Source organism: Heptranchias perlo, chromosome 13, assembly GCF_035084215.1.
Source record: "Heptranchias perlo isolate sHepPer1 chromosome 13, sHepPer1.hap1, whole genome shotgun sequence".
Taxonomy (NCBI): Eukaryota; Metazoa; Chordata; class Chondrichthyes; order Hexanchiformes; family Hexanchidae; genus Heptranchias; species Heptranchias perlo.
The window spans coordinates 64,459,822-64,479,763 of NC_090337.1; the positions used below are offsets into that span (position 1 = coordinate 64,459,822).

The window sequence follows — 19,942 nt, forward strand, 5'->3', positions numbered from 1 at the left end:
GATCGAAGTTAATAAGATATTAAGGGGAACAGATAGGGTGGATAGAGAGAAACTATTTCCGTTGGTTGGGGATTTTAGGAGTAGGGGGCACAGTCTAAAAATTAGAGCCAGACCTTTCAGGAGCGAGATTAGAAAACATTTCTACAACCAAAGGGTGGTAGAAGTTTGGAACTCTCTTCCGCAAACGGCAAATGATACTAACTCAATTGCTAAATTTGAATCTGAGATAGATAGCTTTTTGGCAACCAAAGGTATTAAGGGATATGGGCCAAAGGCAGGTATATGGAGTTAGATCACAGATCAGCCATGATCTTATCAAATGGCGGAGCAGGCACGAGGGGCTGAATGGCCTACTCTTGTTCCTATGTGCTGTTAGGTAGGGAGTTCCAGGATTTTGACCCAGCGACGATGAAGGAACAGCGATATATTTCCAAGTCAGGATGGTGTGTGACTTGGAGGGGAACGTGCAGGTGGTGGTGTTCCCATGTGCCTGCTGTCCTTATCCTTCTAGATGTAGAGGTCGCAGGGTTGGGAGGTGCTGTCGAAGAACACTTGGCGAGTTGTTGCAGTGCATCCTGTAGGTGGTACACACTGCAGCCACGGTGCGCTGGTGGTGGAGGGAGTGAATGTTTAAGGTGGTGGATGGGGTACCAATCAAGCGGGCTGCTTTGTCCTGGATAGCATCGAGCTTCGAGTGTTGTTGGAGCTGCACTCATCCAGGCAAGTGGAAAGTATTGCATCACACTCCTGACTTGTGCCTTGTAGATGGTGGAAAGGCTTTGGGGAGTCAGGAGGTGAGTCACTCGCCACAGAATACCCAGCCTCTGACCTGCTCTTGTAGCCACAGTATTTATATGGCTGGTCCAGTTAAGTTTCTGGTCAATGGTGACCCCCAGGATATTGATGGTGGGGGATTCAGCGATGGTAATGCCGTTGAATGTCAAGGGAGGTGGTTAGACTCCCTCTCGTTGGAGATGGTCATTGCCTGGTACTTGTCTGGCGCGAATATTACTTGCCACTTATGAGCCCAAGCCTGGATGTTGTCCAGGTCTTGCTGCATGCGGGCTCGGACTGCTTCATTATTTGAGAGGTTGCGAATGGAACTGAACATTGTGCAATCCTCAGTGAACATCCTCATTTCTGACCTTATGATGGAGGGAAGGTCATTGATGAAGCAGCTGAAGATGGTTGGGCCTGGGACACTGCCCTGAGGAACTCCTGCAGCAATGTCCTGGAGCTGAGATGATTGGCCTCCAACAACCACTACCATCTTCCTTTGTGCTAGGTATGACTCCAGCCACTGGAGAGTTTTCCCCCTGATTCCCATTGACTTCAATTTACTAGGGCTCCTTGGTGCCACACTCAGTCAAATGCTGCCTTGATGTCAAGGGCAGTCACTCTCACCTCACCTCTGGAATTCAGCTCTTTTGTCCATGTTTGGACAAAGGCTGTAATGAGGTCTGGAGCCGAGTGGTCCTGGCAGAACCCAAACTGAGCATCGGTGAGCAGGCTATTGGTGAGTAAGTGCCGCTTGATAGCACTGTTGACGACACCTTCCATCACTTTGCTGATAATTGAGAGTATACTGATAGGGCGGTAATTGGCCGGATTGGATTTGTCCTGCTTTTTGTGGACAGGACATACCTGGGCAATTTTCCACATTGTTGGGTAGATGCCAGTGTTGTAACTGTACTGGAACAGTTTGGTTGGAGGCACAGCTCGTTCTGGAGCAGAAGTCTTCAACACTACAGCTGGGATGTTGTCAAGGCTCATAGCCTTTGCTGCATCCAGTGCACTCAGCCGTTTCTTAATATCACGTGGAGTGAATCGAATTGGCTGAAGACTGGCTTCTGTGATGGTGGGGATATCGGGAGGAGGCAGAGATGGATCATCCACTCGGCACTTCTGACTGAAGATGGTTGCAAACACTTCAGCCTTGTCTTTTGCACTCACGTGCTGAACTCCACCATCATTGAGGATGGGGATGTTTACAGAGCCTCCTGCTCCCGTTAGTTCTTTAATTGTCCACCACCATTCATGACTGGATGTGGCAGGACTGCAGAGCTTTGATCTGATCCGTTGGTTGTGGAATCGCTTAGCTCTGTCTATAGCATGTTGCTTCCTCTGTTTAGCATGCATTTAATCCTGAGTTGTAGCTTCACCAGGTTGGCACCTCATTTTTAGGTACGCCTGGTGCTGCTCCTGGCATGCTCTTCTACACTCCTCATTGAACCAGGGTTGATCTCCTGGCTTGCTGGTAATGGTAGAGTGAGGAATATACCGGACCATGAGGTTGCAGATAGTGCTGGAATACAATTCTGCTGCTGCTGATGGCCCACAGCACCTCATTGATGCCCAGTTTTGAGCTGCTAGATCTGTTCTGAATCTATCCCATTTAGCACTGTGGTAGTGCCACACAACATATTGAATGGTATCCTCAGTGCAAAGACGGGGCTTCATCTCCATGAGGACTGTGCAGTGGTCACTCCTACCAATACTGTCATGGACAGATGCATTTGCGACAGGTAGATTGGTGAGGACGAGGTAGAGTAAGTTTTTCCCTCGTGTTGGTTCGCTCAACACCTGTTGCAGGCCCAGTCTAGCAGCTATGTCCTCAGGACTCGGCCAGCTCAGTCAGTAGTGGTGCTACCAAGCCACTCTTGGTGATGGACATTGAAGTCCCCCACCCAGAGTACATTCTGTGCCCTTGCTACCCTCAGTGCTTCCTCCAAGTGGTGTTCAACATGGAGGAGGACTGATTCATCAGCTGAGGGAGGGCGGTAGGTGGTAATCAGCAGGAGGTTTCCTTGCCCATGTTTGACCTGATGCTATGAGATTTCATGGGCTCCAGAGTCAATGTTGAGGACTCCTAGGGCTACTCCCTCCTGACTGTGTATCACTGTACCGCCACCTCTGGTCGGTCTGTCCTGCCAATGGGACAGGACATACCCAGGGATGGTGATGGATGAGTCTGGGACGTTGGCTGAAAGGTATGATTCTGTGAGTATGGCTATGTCAGGCTGTTGCTTCACCAGTCTGTGGGACAGCTCTCCCAATTTTGGCACAAGTCCCCAGATGTTAGTGAGGAGGACTTTGCAGGGTTGACTGGGCTTGGTGTTTTGCCGTTGTCGTGTCCGGTGCCTCGTGGTCCGATGCCGGGTGGACCGTCCGGTTTTATTCTTATGATGACTTTTTTTAAGCGAGATTTTACAACTGAGTGGCTTGCTAGGCCATTTGAGAGGGCAATTAAGAATCAACCACATTGCTGTGGGTCTGGAGTCACATATAGGCCAGACCGGGTAAGGACGACAGGTTTCCTTCCCTGAAGGACATTAGTGTTGTTGGAGCTGCCCTTATCCAGGCAAGTGGAGAGCGTTCCATCACACTCCTGTTTTGTGCCTTGTCGATGGTGGAAAGGCTTTGGGGAGTCAGGATGTGAGTCACTTGCCACAGAATACCCAGCCTCTGATCTGCTCTTGTAGCCACAGTATTTATGTGGCTGGTCCAGTTAAGTTTCTGGTCAATGGTGACCCCCAGGATGTTGATGGCAGAGGATGCGGCGATGGTAATGGCATTGAATGTTAAAGGGAGGTGGTTAGACTCTCTCTTGTTGGAGATGGTCATTGCCTGGCACAAATGTTACTTGCCACTTGATTATGTCTATGCATATCTATTAAGTGCTTATATAGCCAATGTTTAACTTTAAGTTGTGTTTTGTAACCAATAAACAGTTGTTAGTGCATGACTTGCTGACTGACTTCTCCTTTGGTGGCTTGAAGAAAGGGTTAATTGATTCCCCCAATAGCTTGTAGGTATCCTAATTGAGGGTTAGTGAACTCAAATTCGATCCAAACTGGCTAAGTGTAAGATGGTTCAGCGAGCCGTACTTGAGCACCAGTCACTCCTAGACCCAACACTGGGTCTGGGCGGTAAAACCCCAGACGGTTCCTTAGTGAGGGGTTCAGCAAGGATGTTAAGGATTCAACTGGCTCCTTGGCATGTATTTGTAAGGATACTGAAACACAATATTCTCACAATACTTACTGCTTAGGCTCCAACATGAAGAATGGCCACTTAGTATCAAATATTGCAGCATTTGATAATCCTGATATGCTAAATTTGAATGAATCATTCTTAACAAATTAGATAATAAATAACATTATATCCATCACTGGATACGATTTTTCAATAGGACCATGTCACAGCAGTAAGTTATAGGACAGTATAGTAACCTTATGTGCTAAACTTAGAATAAAGTACCTCTGAGGTCCTTTAGACAGAATTGCTCAAGGAAAAAGATCCTGTTGGCATCCACTGCCTTCCGGTGGTTTAAGTTTGAATGCAGACCATCCTGCTGGTGTTGTGCTTCACTCTACTAACAGCGTCACCTCATCAGTTTGCTTTCTAGCAAAACATAATGCATACTTAGATGTACCAATGAAGGGCCCCTCATCACCTGAAGGCACTTAAAGTTCCAGCTGTTATATCTGAATCCAAGCAGCCTTTCATTGGTATCTTGAAGGAAATACCAAATGCAAGACTTGGCTGGACGATGAGCTAATTACATTGTTCCTGATGAGAAAGTTGCTTCCTCAACCTAGTAGCGAAAAGATCAATATGTCACCTAGCCTCAGACCAAGTATAGCTCTACATCCCATACAACTGGCTCTGCATTACCGTTGGTTCACAGCCCTGGTTTAAAGATGCGCTACTGTATTAGCAAAAATGCTTTGGCACGGGAAGTAACCCGGCAACCAAAAGGACAGTGAGAAGAACTCCATACCAAGTCCGAATATAAAAAGATTCAATCATCAGCTCGCTGAAGGTACAAATCCCAAGATCAGCTACAAACTGCACACACATCCTAAGAGGGTTCCAAAAGTGTTGGATGACAGGGGCAGTTGCCTGAAACGTTAACTTTACTTCTCTCCATAAATCCTGTGTCTGACTCACTGAGTGTTTCCAGCATTTTCTGTTTTTGTGCTGGAAGATAGTCAGAATTGTTTTAAATACCGGACTAAACTCATTAACCCTCATCTTGAGGAGGACAAGGTCACATGCCACATCTCTATGGATAAGGGAGAGACGATGATCATGTTCGTAATGTCATCTGAATCCCAGGTCAGCTACCAAAGCCTGCACTGAAGTACGACACCCAATCAGCTAAATCAGAGCCAGGCAAAATAAATATAATTGTCTGTTTTAAGATCTTCATCTATGGAAAAACTACTGGCACCATATAGCTAACAACTCTGCTGGATCATCTATTTTAATTCTATCCATCAGTATTGATCCATCCGGGTGGAAAGTACCAAACATTACCAAATATCCCAAGAAGGGTCAGATTGAAATCTACTACTGCCAGTTGTGCCAAAATTTAAGGAACCCAGATTAAAATATGAAACTGTCACAGTATCTTAATCACGTTGTCAGAAAATGTTATGGCATCAGCTTTATCTTTAAAAGGGGCTCTCTGTTGATGAGATCCCTTTTAAAAAACATCACTACTCAAAGCCAGGCAAACTGTAAGCAGTCTAGACTATAGAAACACCATCATTTTATTTTAGAAGCTTTGGAATCCTAAATGAAAGGACACCTACCAGTGCGGGGGTCTAGTATAGACACATAAGGGAAGTCTGAGAGTTGATAGAATTGGACGTATCGCTGTCCTTCTTCACTGTCATGATATACCTGGAAAAGATATTGTCTGTCAAACATAGGTTACACAGAGACTGTTTACTTGAAATGAATGTGAAGATACTACTAAAGAAAAAAGGGTGAATGGGTATCTACTCAGGCTAAACAGAAGGACAAACACATTTGCGCTAATCAATCCATTCAGAAGAAATCAAATAAGAAAAGCTCTGGTGGGTGGTTATTCCCATTTTATATCTGAATGATTTGCTTGCAGCGTCCCACAACTTAGTGAACTTAAACGAACCCAGAAGCCACCCAGAGATTCAGTGTGTGAAAGACAACTTCATCCGAAGAATGAGAAAGTCCTTAAACACCAGGACAGATGATTAATTTTTCCCACTTATTTTCACCCATTTGCCAAAAACAGAGCGTGGAATTTTTAAACAGGATTAACTCTTAAGAGTAATCTGCTGAAATGCCAATACTCTTCTGCTGAGGAATGCAAACGGCAATGTCTGAGGATTGCTTCAAGTGGAAATGTGAATCTTCATGGAGTGCTGGAAGTGTATTCTTTTAAAAACCAATTAAATGGTTTGTGAAGTCTATCTACTTGGAAAGGTTTTCTCAATTTAAAAATTAACCTTGTTGTGGGTTCTCCTCATATCCATACCACAAGCTCTATGCTCCATTTCAGAACCAGAGGAAGCTAGAAATTGAGAGATCACAAGAGTAAAGCTTCACATATAGTTTTAAGAAATGGGTTTTCAGACAGCATTTGATCAGGTTCAATATGAGATTTTTAACAAAGATTTAAAGTGTATCCCATTGATGACAAATGAGCTAATTGGGTTATAAACTGGCTTGGCAATAAAGTGCAGGTGGGAATGATCAATCAAAAAAGCTCTGACTGTGGGAAAATGGTTCTGACCCCTTGCTATTAGTAAATGATAGAGGACAACACTTTCTTGTAATGTGATAAGATGTGCTAACGACATTAAACTATGAGGCAGGTAACAAGTAGAAGAGGATAGCAGTGTTCAAATGGATTTGGACCAATTAAGTGGATGAGCTAAAGGAAGAATATTGGAATTAAATGTAGGTAAGAACAGAGCCATATGGTTACAGCACGGAAGGTGGCCATTCGGCCCATCGAGTCTGTACCGGCTCTCTGCAAGAGCAAGCCAGCTCGTCTCACTCCCCCCGCCCTTTCGCCGTAGTCCTGCAAATTTTTTCCCTTCAAGTACTTATCCAATTTCCTTTTGAAAGCCACGATTGAATCTGCCTCCACACACCCCCTTGCAGTGCATTCCAAATCATAACTACTCGCTGTGTAAAAAAAGTTTATCCTCATGTCGTCTTTGGTTCTTTTGCCAATCACCTTAAATCTATGCCCTCTGGTTCTTGGCTCTTCCGTCAATGGGAAGTTTCTCTCTAACTACTCTGTCTAGACCTTTCATGATTTTGAATACCTCTATCGAATCTCCTCACAACCTTCTCTGCCCTAAGAAGAACAACCCCAGCTTCTCCAATCTATCCATATAACTGAAGTCCTTCATCCCTGGAACCATTCTAGTAAATCTCTTTTGCACCCTCTCTAAGTCCTTCACACCTTTCCTAAAGGGCGGTGCCCAGAACTGGATACAATACTCCAGTTGTGGCCGAACCAGTGTTTTATAAAGGTTCATCATAATTTCCTTACTTTTATACTCTATGCCTCTATTTATAAAGCCCAGGATCCCGTCTGCTTTTTGATCGCTTTCTCAACCTTCAAAGATTTGTGCACATATACACCCAGATCTCCCTGTTCCTGCATCCCCTTTAGTTTATATTGCCTCTCCTCGCTCTTCCTACCAAAATGTATCACTTCGCACTTCTCTGCGTTAAATTTCATCTGCCATGTGTCCGCCCATTCCACCAGCCTGTCTATATCCTCTTGAAGTCTATCACTATCCTCCTCACTGCTCACTACACTTCCAAGTTTTGTGTCATCTGCAAATTTGGAAATTGTGCCCTGTACACCCAAGTCCAAGTCATTAATATATGTCAAGAAAAGCAGTGGTCCCAGCACCGACCCCTGGGGAACACCACTGTATACGTTCCTCCAGTCTGAAAAACAACCATTCACCAATACTCATTGTTTCCTGTTATTTAGCCAATTTCATATCCATGCTGCCACTGCCCCTTTTATTCCATGGGCTTCAACTTTGATGACCAGCCTATTATGCGGCACTTTATCAAACGCCTTTTGGAAAGCCATATACACCAAATCAACCCTCTCTGTCACCTCATTAAAAAACTCTATCAAGTTAGTTAAACATGATTTGTCCTTAGCAAATCCGTGCTGGCTTTCCTTAATTAATCCACATTTGTCCAAGTGACCATTCACTTTGTCCTGGATTATCGTTTCTAAAAGTTTCCCCACCACTGAGGTTAAACTGACTGGCTGGGTTTATCCTTACACCCTTTTTTGAAAAAGGATGTAACATTTGCAATTCTCCAGTCCTCTGGCACCACCACCATATCTAAGGATGTTTGGAAGATTATGGCCAGTACCTCCACAATTTCCACTCTTACTTCCCTCAGCGACCTAGGATGCATCCCATTCGGACTAAGTGACTTATCTATAAGTACAGCTAGCCTTTCTGATACCTCCTCTTTATCAATTTTTAGCTCATCCAGTATCTCAACTACCTCTTCTTTTACTGTGACTTTGGCAGCACCTTCTTCCTTGGTAAAGATTCTGCATATTAGAATAGGAATCGTAAAATATGGAGTTGCTGAAGGGCAGTCAATTAGTAGTTAAAGATGGAAAAGTAAAAGATTTGGGGTGATTACCAACCATGTACTGAAAACATCAATTTAATCTGACATTTAACATGGTTAATCATGTACTGGGATACTTCTCTAAGTAAAAACAAGTTATTCAATCCACATGTAGAGCACATTTGGAATATTGAATGGTGCTTTCAGCATTCTACCTTTGAAAGGATATATTGGGATTGGGTTCAGAAAGGAACAATTTTTCTCCATGTTTCCTTTGGTTCTTTTGCCAATTACCTTAAATGTGTGTCCTCTAGCTACCGACCCTTCTACCACTGAAAACAGTTCCTTATTTACTGTATCAAATCACTTCATGATTTTGAATACCTTTATCAAATCTCCCCTTAACCTTCTCTGCTCTAAGGAGAACAATCCCAGCTTCTCCAGTCTCTCCACATAACTGAAGTCCCGCATCCCTGGTACCATTCTAGTAAATCTCCACTGCACCCTCTTTAAGGCCTTGACATCCTTCCTAAAGTGCGGTGCCCAAAATTGGACACAATACTCCAGCTGAGGCCTAACCAGTGTTTTATAAAGGTTCAGCATAACTTCCTTGCTTTTGTACTCTTTGCCTCTATTTAAAAAGCCAATGATTTCTTATGCCTTCTCAGCTTGTCCAGCCATCTTCAAAGATTTGTGTACATACACCCTCAGGTCTCTCTGTTCCTGCACCCCCTTTGAAATTGTACTACTTAGTTGATATTGCCTCGCCTCATTCTTCCTACCAAATGGCATCACTTCACACTTCTCTGCGTTAAATCTCATCTGCCATATGTCCGCCCATTTCACCAGTCTATGTCCTCCTGATGTCTGTTACTATCCTCCTCACTATTTACTACATTTCCAGGTTTCATGTCATCTGCAAACTTTGAATTTATGCCATATATACCCAAGTCCAGGTCATTAATATATATCACCCCATCCTAATATAGACCCCTGTGGCACAGCACTATATTTCCCTCCAGTCTGAAAAACAACCGTTCACCACTACTCTCTGCTTTCTGTCCCTTAGCCAATTTTAATCCCATGGGCTTCAATTTTACTAACAAGCCTATTTTGTGGTACTTTATCAAACATTTTTTGAAAGTCCATACACATCAACCACACTACCCTCATCAACCTTCTCCGTTACTTCATTAAAGAACTCAATCAAGTTAGTCAAACATGACTTGCCTTTAACAAATCCGTGCTGACTTTCATTTATTAACCCATATTTTTCCAAGTGCCAATTCATTTTATTCCAGATTAATGTCTCAAAGTTTCCCCGCCATCGACATTAAGCTGACTGGCCTTTAGTTGCTGGGTTTCTCTCTCTTCCCCTTTTTTGAACAGGGCTGTAATATTTGCAATCCTCCAGTCCTCAGGCACCACTACCATTACTAAGGAGGATTGGAAGATTGTGGCCAGAGTCTCCGCAATTTCCATCCTTACTTTCCTCAGCAACCTAAGATGCATCCCATCCGGACCGGGTGACTTATCTACTTTGAACGCGGCCAACCTTATAAAGTACCTTCTCTTTATATATTTTTATCAGTTCCAATTTCTCTACCTCCTCCTTGATTGTGACATTGGCAACATCACCATCTTTAGTGAAGACAGATGCAAAGTACTCATTTAGTACCTCAGCCATGCCCTCTGCCTCCACAAGATGATCGCCTCTTTGGTCCCGAATCAGCCCCTTCCTTCCTTTGACTATCTTTTTACTATTTATATTTACAAAAGAATTTTGGGTTCCCTTTTACGTTACCCGTTAATCTATTCTCATACGCTCTCTCTGCCCCTCTTATTTCCTTTTTCAGTTCTCCTCTGTACTTTCTGTATTGACCAGAAACTTTAACTGGACCAGCCACGTAAACACTGTGGCTACAAGAGCAAGTCAGAGGCTGAATATTCTGCGGCGAGTGACTCACCTCCTGACTCCCCAAAGCCTTTCCACCATCTACAAGACACAAGTCAGGAATGTGATGGAATACTCTCCACTTGCCTGGATGAGTGCAGCTCCAACAACACTCAAGAAGCTTGACACCATCCAGGATAAAGCAGCCCATTTGATGGCTCCCCATCCACCACCCTAAACATTCACTTCCTTCACCACCGGTGCACCGTGGCTACAGTGTGTACCAGCCACAGGAAGCACTGCAGCAACTCGCCAAGGCTTCTTCGACAGCATCTCCCAAACCTCTACCACCTAGAAGGACAAGGGCAGCAGGGCACATGGGAACAACACCACCTGCACGTTCCCCCCCAAGTCACACACCATCCCGACTTGGAAATATATCGCCGTTCCTTCTTTGTTGCTGGGTCAAAATCCTGGAATTCCCTTCCTAACAGCACTGTGGGAGAACCTTCACCGCAGCGGTTCAAGAAGGCGGCTCACCACCACCTTCTCAAGGGCAATTAGGGATGGGCAATAAATGCTGGCCTTGCCAGCGACGCCCAGATCCCATGAACAAATAAAAACTCAGCTTGGTTCTCTATTGTATTATGAACATGATATTTATCATAAGCCTCCTTTCTCAGTTTCATTTTAATCTCTATATCTTTAGTTATTTAGGGAGCTCTAGCTTTGGATGCCCTTCCTTTCTCCTTCGTGGAAACATGTCTAGTCTGTATCCGAACAATCTCCTCTTTGAAGGCATCCCATTGCTCATTTACTGTTTTACCTGCCAATCTTTGATTCCAATCTACCTAGACCAGATCCCTTTTCAGCTCACTGAAATTAGCCCTCCTCCAGTAGAGTATTTTCACATTTGATTTTTCCCTTTCCATAACTAAACCTAACTGTGATCACTGTTTCCAAAATGCTCCCCTTAAAGTTTCAAGTTATCGAACTGAACTTATTTTCATCAAATAAAAGATCAAGAGACAGATCCAGGCTTTTAAAAATGCGGAAAGGAATAGATAAATGTAGATATCGGCAAGCTAGTTAATGAGCTGTGAGCAGATAACAAAAAAATTACAAAATTAACAAGCTCAAACATGATGAGTTTAAGGTGAATTCCCTCTCCCGCAAATCACAGATATGAAGATTCCCAAAGTAAATCAACTCTCAAGTAAATAAGTTTGTGCATCAATTAACACCTTCAAAAAAGAGCTAGATTAACATCTGGTTAGCAACAGATTGAGGGTTCCAAATATGGTCCCTCAGACATGGGAATGTCAGGCGAAGGAAAGCAAATAGTCTGCAACATACAACACAGAATGTAAGATTAAGTAGGTAAGTATTCTGGAGTTTTGCTCGATTTAGCTTTGAGGAGTTGGAAGAGACTATGTAGAACATTCCCTCAGGAAAATAACTGGTTGGGTAAAGAGTATCGTGGAGCAAACTATTCAGGGTGTGTGGAAGGAACAGATGCGATGAAAGTCCCGTTCCTGCTCAGAGCTTTATTTTCTTATGTTCTTCGGCCCTATGGAATGAGACATGTTCAGTAAGGTTGGGAGCTAAGCAACCCTTCTGGCTGAAACAAACATTAGGTTTGTGGCAAATTTCACAGTAGAGGCTTTAACTCATTACAAATGCATAATCTTGAAGGACAGACAAATAAGCTTCTCCAATGCTAAGTTCAGGTCCAAGCTCAGAAAAGAGAATGGAGAGGGATTGTCCTTCAAGTAGAAATTTTTTGGTTTTTTTTTCAAAAAGGGATGCATTTTCCCAGGGAAGTAGACCACATCTGTGCAACAAACAAAAGGAGACATCAATTATAAAGACTTGTTTTCATACAGGAAAGGGCCAACAGGCAACAGATACTTTTTTGGATCCCACATACCGTGATCATTCACAGTAAAAAAAAGTGCACTCTTGATGCAAGATAGCTGAAATTTTAGAAGTTTTCATCATGTGGAATTACCCCAATGTCACATCATGAAATAGGAACTCAACCTACCATGGCAGATGCATCACTTGCTCCCAGCATAAGGTGTGAACCAGCAACTGTGGTGGACACATTGCTGTCAAGAATAAACGCAAAAATAAATACCAAAACGAGAAGAGCAGGAATGAATATCGGAGAGAGAGAGAGAACATATAGGAATGAAGTGTCAAAACAATGGAGAGAGAGAAGGAATGATTACCAGAGCTAGAGAGTTGAAAGATTTTCCTCTTATTGCATAGGGAATCACTAGGGTGTGGTGCATGGGAGAGAACTGAGCAAGTAGGATCGCACACACAAAACAGAGCCTGCCTGATTTTCTATCTATAATAGATGAAGATTGGGTGGCTCTTTTATGCATGTGATCCTCCTCTGGGCCCTGCACCCAGGTGAGCGTAATACAAGCAAATACAAAGCGAACAGATGGAGGGAAGCACTAATTTAAATTTGTATTGCTTACATTGGAGCAAAACTTGCAGGAAATTGAACTACTGTACCTAGATTAACATACTGTACCTAGATTAACATACAGTTAAAGCAGTTTCTTTCATTTCAACAGCACTAATGTAGTGAACCTTTTCATTAAAGCTCTAACACCTCCCCCTAACCTTTCTGTACCTGCCAAAAGATGAAGTGCTCTCGAATGATTGTTTTCACTGCCTCATTGCTCCAAACATCACGGTTCAAGCACTGACAGGCGAAGTCCTGCACATTCTGAATGTTCACCATCAACCACTTGTTCTGCAGCTGTCCTGACTCCTTCGCCTGTGCAAAGAGGGAAGAATGAATGTTTTAGAAGAACGTTTTAGACTTCATGGTATATATTAAGTGCTGAGCTGTAACTTGCATTGGAATTGAAATGCTTTAAAAGGGTAAATGCAGTCTACCGAATTATCATATAAAATGTTATAAAGGGAGACATCTGCAGTGTCTCAGTCATGCCTTGCTCCAGAGTTTTAATACTGCCAGCTTGAGCCAGCTAAGCAAAGACCTGGCCCTGAGCTTACATGAGATTCTGTCAGAGGGATAACACGAATGGGGAGTACGGTCCACAGACCCCAATCCCATTCAGGTAGTTACTGGAGCCAAACTTTGTCATCTCAAGGTGAGGGTCGGGGGAGGGGGGCAGAGGGGAAAGAAAGAGAAAAAGTTCACTACAAAAATTCTGCTCTCTAGCTGCCTATAATCCGCATAACACAAGGAAAAGGGCAGTCTGACTCGCCGCTTATTCCAGAGATACCTTCATTAAGAACATCTGGAATTATGGGCAATTCAGTAAAATACACTTTCACTTTCAACACATATAATTAATCAGGTCTTTGAAATGTTTGCATGGAGCTCAGGATTCTGTTTAAAGATGATAAATCTGAGTAAAGTAGGCAAAATATAAAGTGCATCCCATACAGTCTAGGGAGGGCGAAGGTGAATAAGACCCTTTCCATGCAGAAGAAATCACTTTTAATGGTTCTTCTCCACCCCCCTCCCCCCCACCTCCTAAGAAAACTTTCAATTTGAAGGTTTACATCCTACAATCATTATTCCAATTTATTCACCAACACCGTCTAATCAACATCCGGGGACTAGTAAGGATGCTGATCACAACTGAACTGTAGACATTGCAAGTACTTCTCCATTTCTTACATCCTCTTCCCTCTTCACACACATTTTCCTTCAACACGAACACTTGGTTGAATAAACTGTCCATGAAACTCCACACTTTAGGTAAGCACAAAGGTTGAATGTCCCCCAGTAAGGCTGTAGTTTTTGTTCGTAAAATATGTTACAGGTCCAATTACAGAAAATCCCACACGCTGTGGGGGGGGGGGGGGGGGGAGGGAGTTTAAACTAATCTGGCAGGGGGATGAGCACCAGGATGTAGCATTGGAAAAGAGAAACTAGCTGCACAAAGGATTGGGAGAGAAAGACAGCACTAGAGCAAGAAATAGTATGGTAGTAGATGGGACCAGACTGAGGGAGAATACAAGTCTAAGATAGGTTTACAGTGCATGTGTGTAAACGCACAAAGTGTGGTAAACAAGGTTGGTGAGCTGCAGGCGCAATTAGCTACATGGGCACATGATGTTGTGGCGATAACGGAGACCTGGCTCAAAAAAGGGCAGGACTGGGTACTGAGTATTCCTGGATACAAGGTGCTCAGGAAAGATAGGCAAGGGAAGAAAGAAGGTTGGGGAGGGGGGTGGCAATATTGATTAAGGAGAATATTGCAGTGCTGGAGAGACAGGATGTCCTGGAGGGGTCAAGGACAGAATCTATTTGATTAGAGTTAAGAAACAATAGAGGTGCCATTACACTACTGGGTGTATTCTAAAGGCCACCAACTAGTGGGAAGGAGATAGAGGAGCAAATTTGCAGAGAAATTGCAGAGAGGTGCAAAAGTCATAGAGTAGTGATAATGGGGGACTTCAACTATCCTAATATAGACTGGGATAGTAATAATATAAAGGGCAAAGAGGGGGAGGAATTTTTAAAATATGTTCAGGAGAATTTTCTTGACCAGTACGTTTCCGGCCCAATGAGGAAGGAGGCATTGCTGGACTTGGTTCTAGGGAATGAGGCGGGCCAAGTGGAGCAAGTGTCAGTGGGAGAACATTTAGGGAACAGCGATCATTGTATCATAAGGTTTAGAATAGCTATGGAAAAGGACATGGACCACTCTAAAGTAAAAATACTCAATTGGAGGAGGGCCAATTTCAATGGGATGAGATCTGACCCAAGTAAATTGTAATTGACCAATGGGAGGCTTTTAAGGAAGAGATGATTCAGGTACAGTCTACGTACATTCCAATGAGGGAGAACGGTAGGGCAATTAAAGCCAGAGCTCCCTGGATGACAAAAGAGATTGAGAGTTAGATGAAGCATAAAAAAGGGGCATATGACAGATATCAGGTTGATAACCCAAGTGAGAAGCAGGCTGAATATAGAAAGTTCAGAGGGGAAGTGAAAAAGGAAATAAGAAGGGCAAAGAGAGAGTATGAGAATAGGCCAACATAAAAGGGAATCCAAAAGTCTTCTATAGGCATGTAAACGGGTAGTAAGAGGAGGGGTGGGGCCGACCAGCGACCAAAAAGGAGATCTACTCATTGAGGCAGAGGGCACGGCCGAGGTACCAAATGATGACTTTGCATCTGTCTTTACCAAGGAAGAAGATGCTGCCAGAGTCTCAGTAAAGGAAGATGTGGTTGAGATACTGGATGGGCTAAAAATGGATAAAGGAGGTACTAGAAAGGCTAGCTGAACTTAAAGTAGATAAGTCACCTGGTTCGGATAGGATGCATCCTAGATTGCTGAGGGAAGTAAGGGTGGAAATTGCGGAGGTACTGGCCATAATCTTCCAAACATCCTTAGATACGGAAGTGGTGCCAGAGGACTGGAGAATTGCAAATGTTACACCCTTGTTCAAAAAAGGGTGTAAGGCTAAATCCAGCAACTACAGGCCAGTCAATTTAACCTCAGTGGTGGGGAAATTTTTAGAAACGATAATCCGGGACAGAATTAGCAGTCACTTGGAAAAGCGTGGATTGATTGGGGAAAGCCAGCACGGATTTGTTAAAGGAAAATCGTGTTTAACTAACTTGATAGAGTTTTTTGATGAGGTAACAGAGGGGGTTGTGAGGGCAATGCAGTTGATGTGGTGTATATGGACTTTCAAAAGGCATTTGTTAAAGTGCCGCATAATAGGCTTGTCATCACGATCAAAGCCCATGGAATAAAGAGGGCAGTAGTAGCATGAATACAGAATTCGCTAAATAACAGGAAGCAGAGAGTAGTAGTGAACGGTTGTTTTTCGGACTGGAGGGAGGTATACAGTGGTGTTCCCCAGGGGTCGGTACTAGGACCACTGCTTTTCTTGATATGTATTAATGATTTGGACTTGGATGTACAGGGCACAATTTCCAAATTTGCAGATGACACAAAACTTGGAAGGGTTATGATCAGTGAGGAGGATAGTGATAGACTTCAAGAGGACGTAGACAGGCTGGTAGAATGGGCGGACACGTGGCAGATGAAAATTAACGCAGAGAAGTGCAAAGTGACACATTTCGGTAGGAAGAATGAGGAGAGGCAATATAAATTAGAGGGCACAATTCTAAAAGGGGTACAGGAACAGAGAGATCTGGGGGTATATGTGTACAAATCGTTGAAGTAGCAGGGCAGGTTGAGAAAGCGGCTAAAAAAGCATACGGGATCCTGGGCTTTAAAAATAGAGGCATAGTGTACAAAAGTAAGGAAGTCACGATGAACCTTTATAAAACACTGGTTCAACCACAACTGGAGTATTGCGTCCAGTTCTGGGCATCGCCCTTTAGGAAAGTTGTTAAGGCCTTGGAGGGGGTGCAGAAAAGATTTACTAGGGACGAGGGACTTTAGTTTCATGGATAGACTGGAGAAGCTGGGGTTGTTCTACTTGGAACAGAGAAGGTTGAGAGAAGATTTGATAGAGGTATTCAAAATCATGAAGGGTCTAGATAGAATTGATAGAGAGAAACTGTTCCCATTGGCGGAAGAGTCAAGAACCAGAGGATGTAGATTTAAGGTGATTGGCAGAAGAACCAAAGGTGGCATGAGGAAATTTTTTTTTTAATGCAGCTAGTGGTCAGGATCTGGAATGCACTGCAAGGGGAGGTGGTGGAGGCAAATTTAATCGTGGCTTTCAAAAGGGAACTGGATAAGTACTTGAAAGGAAAAAAATTGCAGGGCAATGAGGATAGACCGGGGGAGTGGGACTAGCTAGATTGCTCTTGCATAGAGCTGGCACGGACTCGATGGACCAAATGGCCTCCTTCCGTGCTGTAACCTTTCTATGATTCTATAAAGATGGTTGCGATGCCAATCCCTTTCTGAGTACACAGGTCAGAGTCTCAAAAACAGGCATCACCTTCATGAAATGGTGCACACCAAGCCTTGGGTTCATTTGTTTACAAAATGGCACAATGTAATTTATCCTTACATGCGTCATCTTATCATTTGCACGCGACACCATTATGACAAACAACATACAGCGTTCCTCCCTTCTCAAAACAAAATTGCTTACCAAGCAGCTCTTTAAAATAAGCCTGGCCAAAAAAGAACTTCATGCTAGGCAAGAGGACACGTGGGACGTTATTGCACAAATGGGGAGTAAACTTTTTCATGTTGAGAGATAAACGTACAATATGTCCTGGACTTTAGGACTGGCTGATGAAGCCTAAACGTCTTTCTGGTCCTGTGTAATCCAATTTCCTTATCATACTGTTGCAGATCAATACAATACTATGCAGTATTCAATTATAGAGTGGATGGATAATATTTGGTGAAGGAAACACCTGAGGGGCTTGACCAGCTAAGGGACCTTTATTGTCTTTTCTGGGCCTATACATTCTAACTTTTGTGTAACATACTACTGTAAATTAGCACAACACGATGCAGCATCCCATTATGGATAGGTGCCTTCTTATTTTTTTGGTCAGCTGGGTGTCTGAAATGTACAGAAACCGAGTGACATTTTAAAAAAAAAAGTTTTCAAATGAAGCTACTGAGAAATCCACATCCACTGTAGGGTTTCTGGTTGATCAAACTGGAGTGCATACTTTCTGTAGGCAAACATCTTACTTATCCAAGTCCAGAGAGCTTAGGGACAGGTTAAGAACCTCCAAGTGTGCACAGAGGTATTGCTGGAGTTTTACCAGCGAAAACCACACAGCTTATTAGTACAGAGCACTTGTAACATGCCTGCCGCTTGCTCAGCTAAGACCACCCTACCCACTGGGGCATTGGCTTGTAGGATTAATTGTACTGAGTGGTAAGAATCCTGGCCCCTGTTAACACATCTACCGCTCCAGGTTCCATTAGTGAGTCAGGCTGGCTAATCAATCATTCACGGTGCCCTGGAATACTGCAGGTTCAAATATCAGATTACCAAGGTTACCACGGAAGGTTGACTTGGTTCCAAGCTTTGTTGCATATGTCATCGTGGAGTCACCAACCTCCCACCAAGGAGGATAGCTACTGGTTAGTCATTAGACAACTATTAAGTGCGGGTTTAAGCCCTCAGTAAGCAGGCAGCTGATAAGAGGAGCTCCTCACAAGTGAGGTGGTAAGCAGCACAACTCACCATAACGAGTGCACTGTCATCATCCTCTTGAACACAGCATTGAAACATACATACCTCACTGAAGCAAGCCGTTGGCTTAGTGGTAGCATTCCCACCTTGAATCAGTAGGTGCAGGGCTCAAATCCCGTTCCAGTTAGTCCCGGCAAGTAGAGACCAGAGCTCTGGCTCTGAATTCTGGGTTGACATCCAGCAGATTACATGCATATGGCGGGTGTGGGTGGCCCCACCCCCACTCATCGTATGGGTTATGGGTGCCTATAAAACCCTCCTGCCACATAGGACTAACCACCCTATAAAAATGGTTACAGCCACGGAAGGAGCACTTACATCGTGGCCTGTCAGACTGTTTATCAGGCTGTGAATCCTTCCACTTCATCACACTATTCTCTAAGGGAACAGTGTGAAGATATCAAAACAAATGAACAATGGTTCCACCAGTTAGAGAAGCAGAGGTTCAGCATTTCTGGTTGCCTCTCTGCACCCAATTAAAGTAAGCACCAAGTCCCAGGTAGAATGTATATTCTCATACCCAGTAACACCTTCCAGCAGTTTTCATGTCAAGTCTCAATTTCTTCATCAGCTATATGGCAGATGTCTGCTTTCTACATGGTGGAAGGACTTACACAGGGCAGTTTGTATCATGGCAACCAACTTGAAGTTCTAGACACCCAAGTTCATTGCTGTGTAACAGGTTTAGTCATCATCAAACACTAGAATCATGGAATCATAGAATCATAGAAGTTACAACATGGAAACAGGCCCTTCGGCCCAACATGTCCATGTCGCCCAGTTTATACCACTGAGCTAGTCCCAATTGCCTGCACTTGGCCCATATCCCTCTATACCCATCTTACCCATGTAACTCTCCAAATGCTTTTTAAAAGACAAAATTGTACCCGCCTCTACTACTGCCTCTGGCAGCTCGTTCCAGACACTCACCACCCTTTGAGTGAAAAAATTGCCCCTCTGGACCCTTTTGTATCTCTCCCCTCTCACCTTAAATCTGTGCCCCCTCGTTATAGACTCCCCTAACTTTGGGAAAAGATTTTGACTATCTACCTTATCTATGCCCCTCATTATTTTATAGACTTCTATAAGATCACCCCTTAACCTCCTACTCTCCAGGGAAAAAAGTCCCAGTCTGTCTAACCTCTTCTTGTAAGTCAAACCATCAAGTCCCGGTAGCATCCTAGCAAATCTTTTCTGCACTCTTTCTAGTTTAATAATATCCTTTCTATAATAGGGTGACCAGAACTGTACACAGTACTCCAAGTGTGGCCTCACCAATGCCCTGTACAACTTCAACAAGACATCCCAACCCCTGCATTCAATGTTCTGACCAATGAAACCAAGCATGCTGAATGCCTTCTTCACCACCCTATCCACCTGTGACTCCACTTTCAAGGCGCTATGAATCTGTACTCCCAGATCTCTTTGTTCTATAACTCTCCCCAACGCCCTACCATTAACGGAGACCAAAGCTAGGTCTTTGGCAAATAGGCGT

At 43.7% G+C, this 19,942-nt stretch overlaps 1 protein-coding gene across 1 annotated transcript in view; it reads right to left on the minus strand.

The window, feature by feature from the left end:
• The window catches only part of ubxn7 (UBX domain protein 7), a 106,618-nt gene that overhangs the window by 26,491 nt on the left and 60,185 nt on the right, over positions 1–19,942 (minus strand). Inside the window, exons 5-6 of the mRNA XM_067995598.1 lie at positions 12,945–13,091; positions 5,601–5,691 (exon numbers count right to left, since the gene is read on the minus strand). Coding sequence (XP_067851699.1) covers positions 5,601–5,691; positions 12,945–13,091 — 238 coding nt within the window. The remainder of the gene's footprint in view (positions 1–5,600; positions 5,692–12,944; positions 13,092–19,942) is intronic.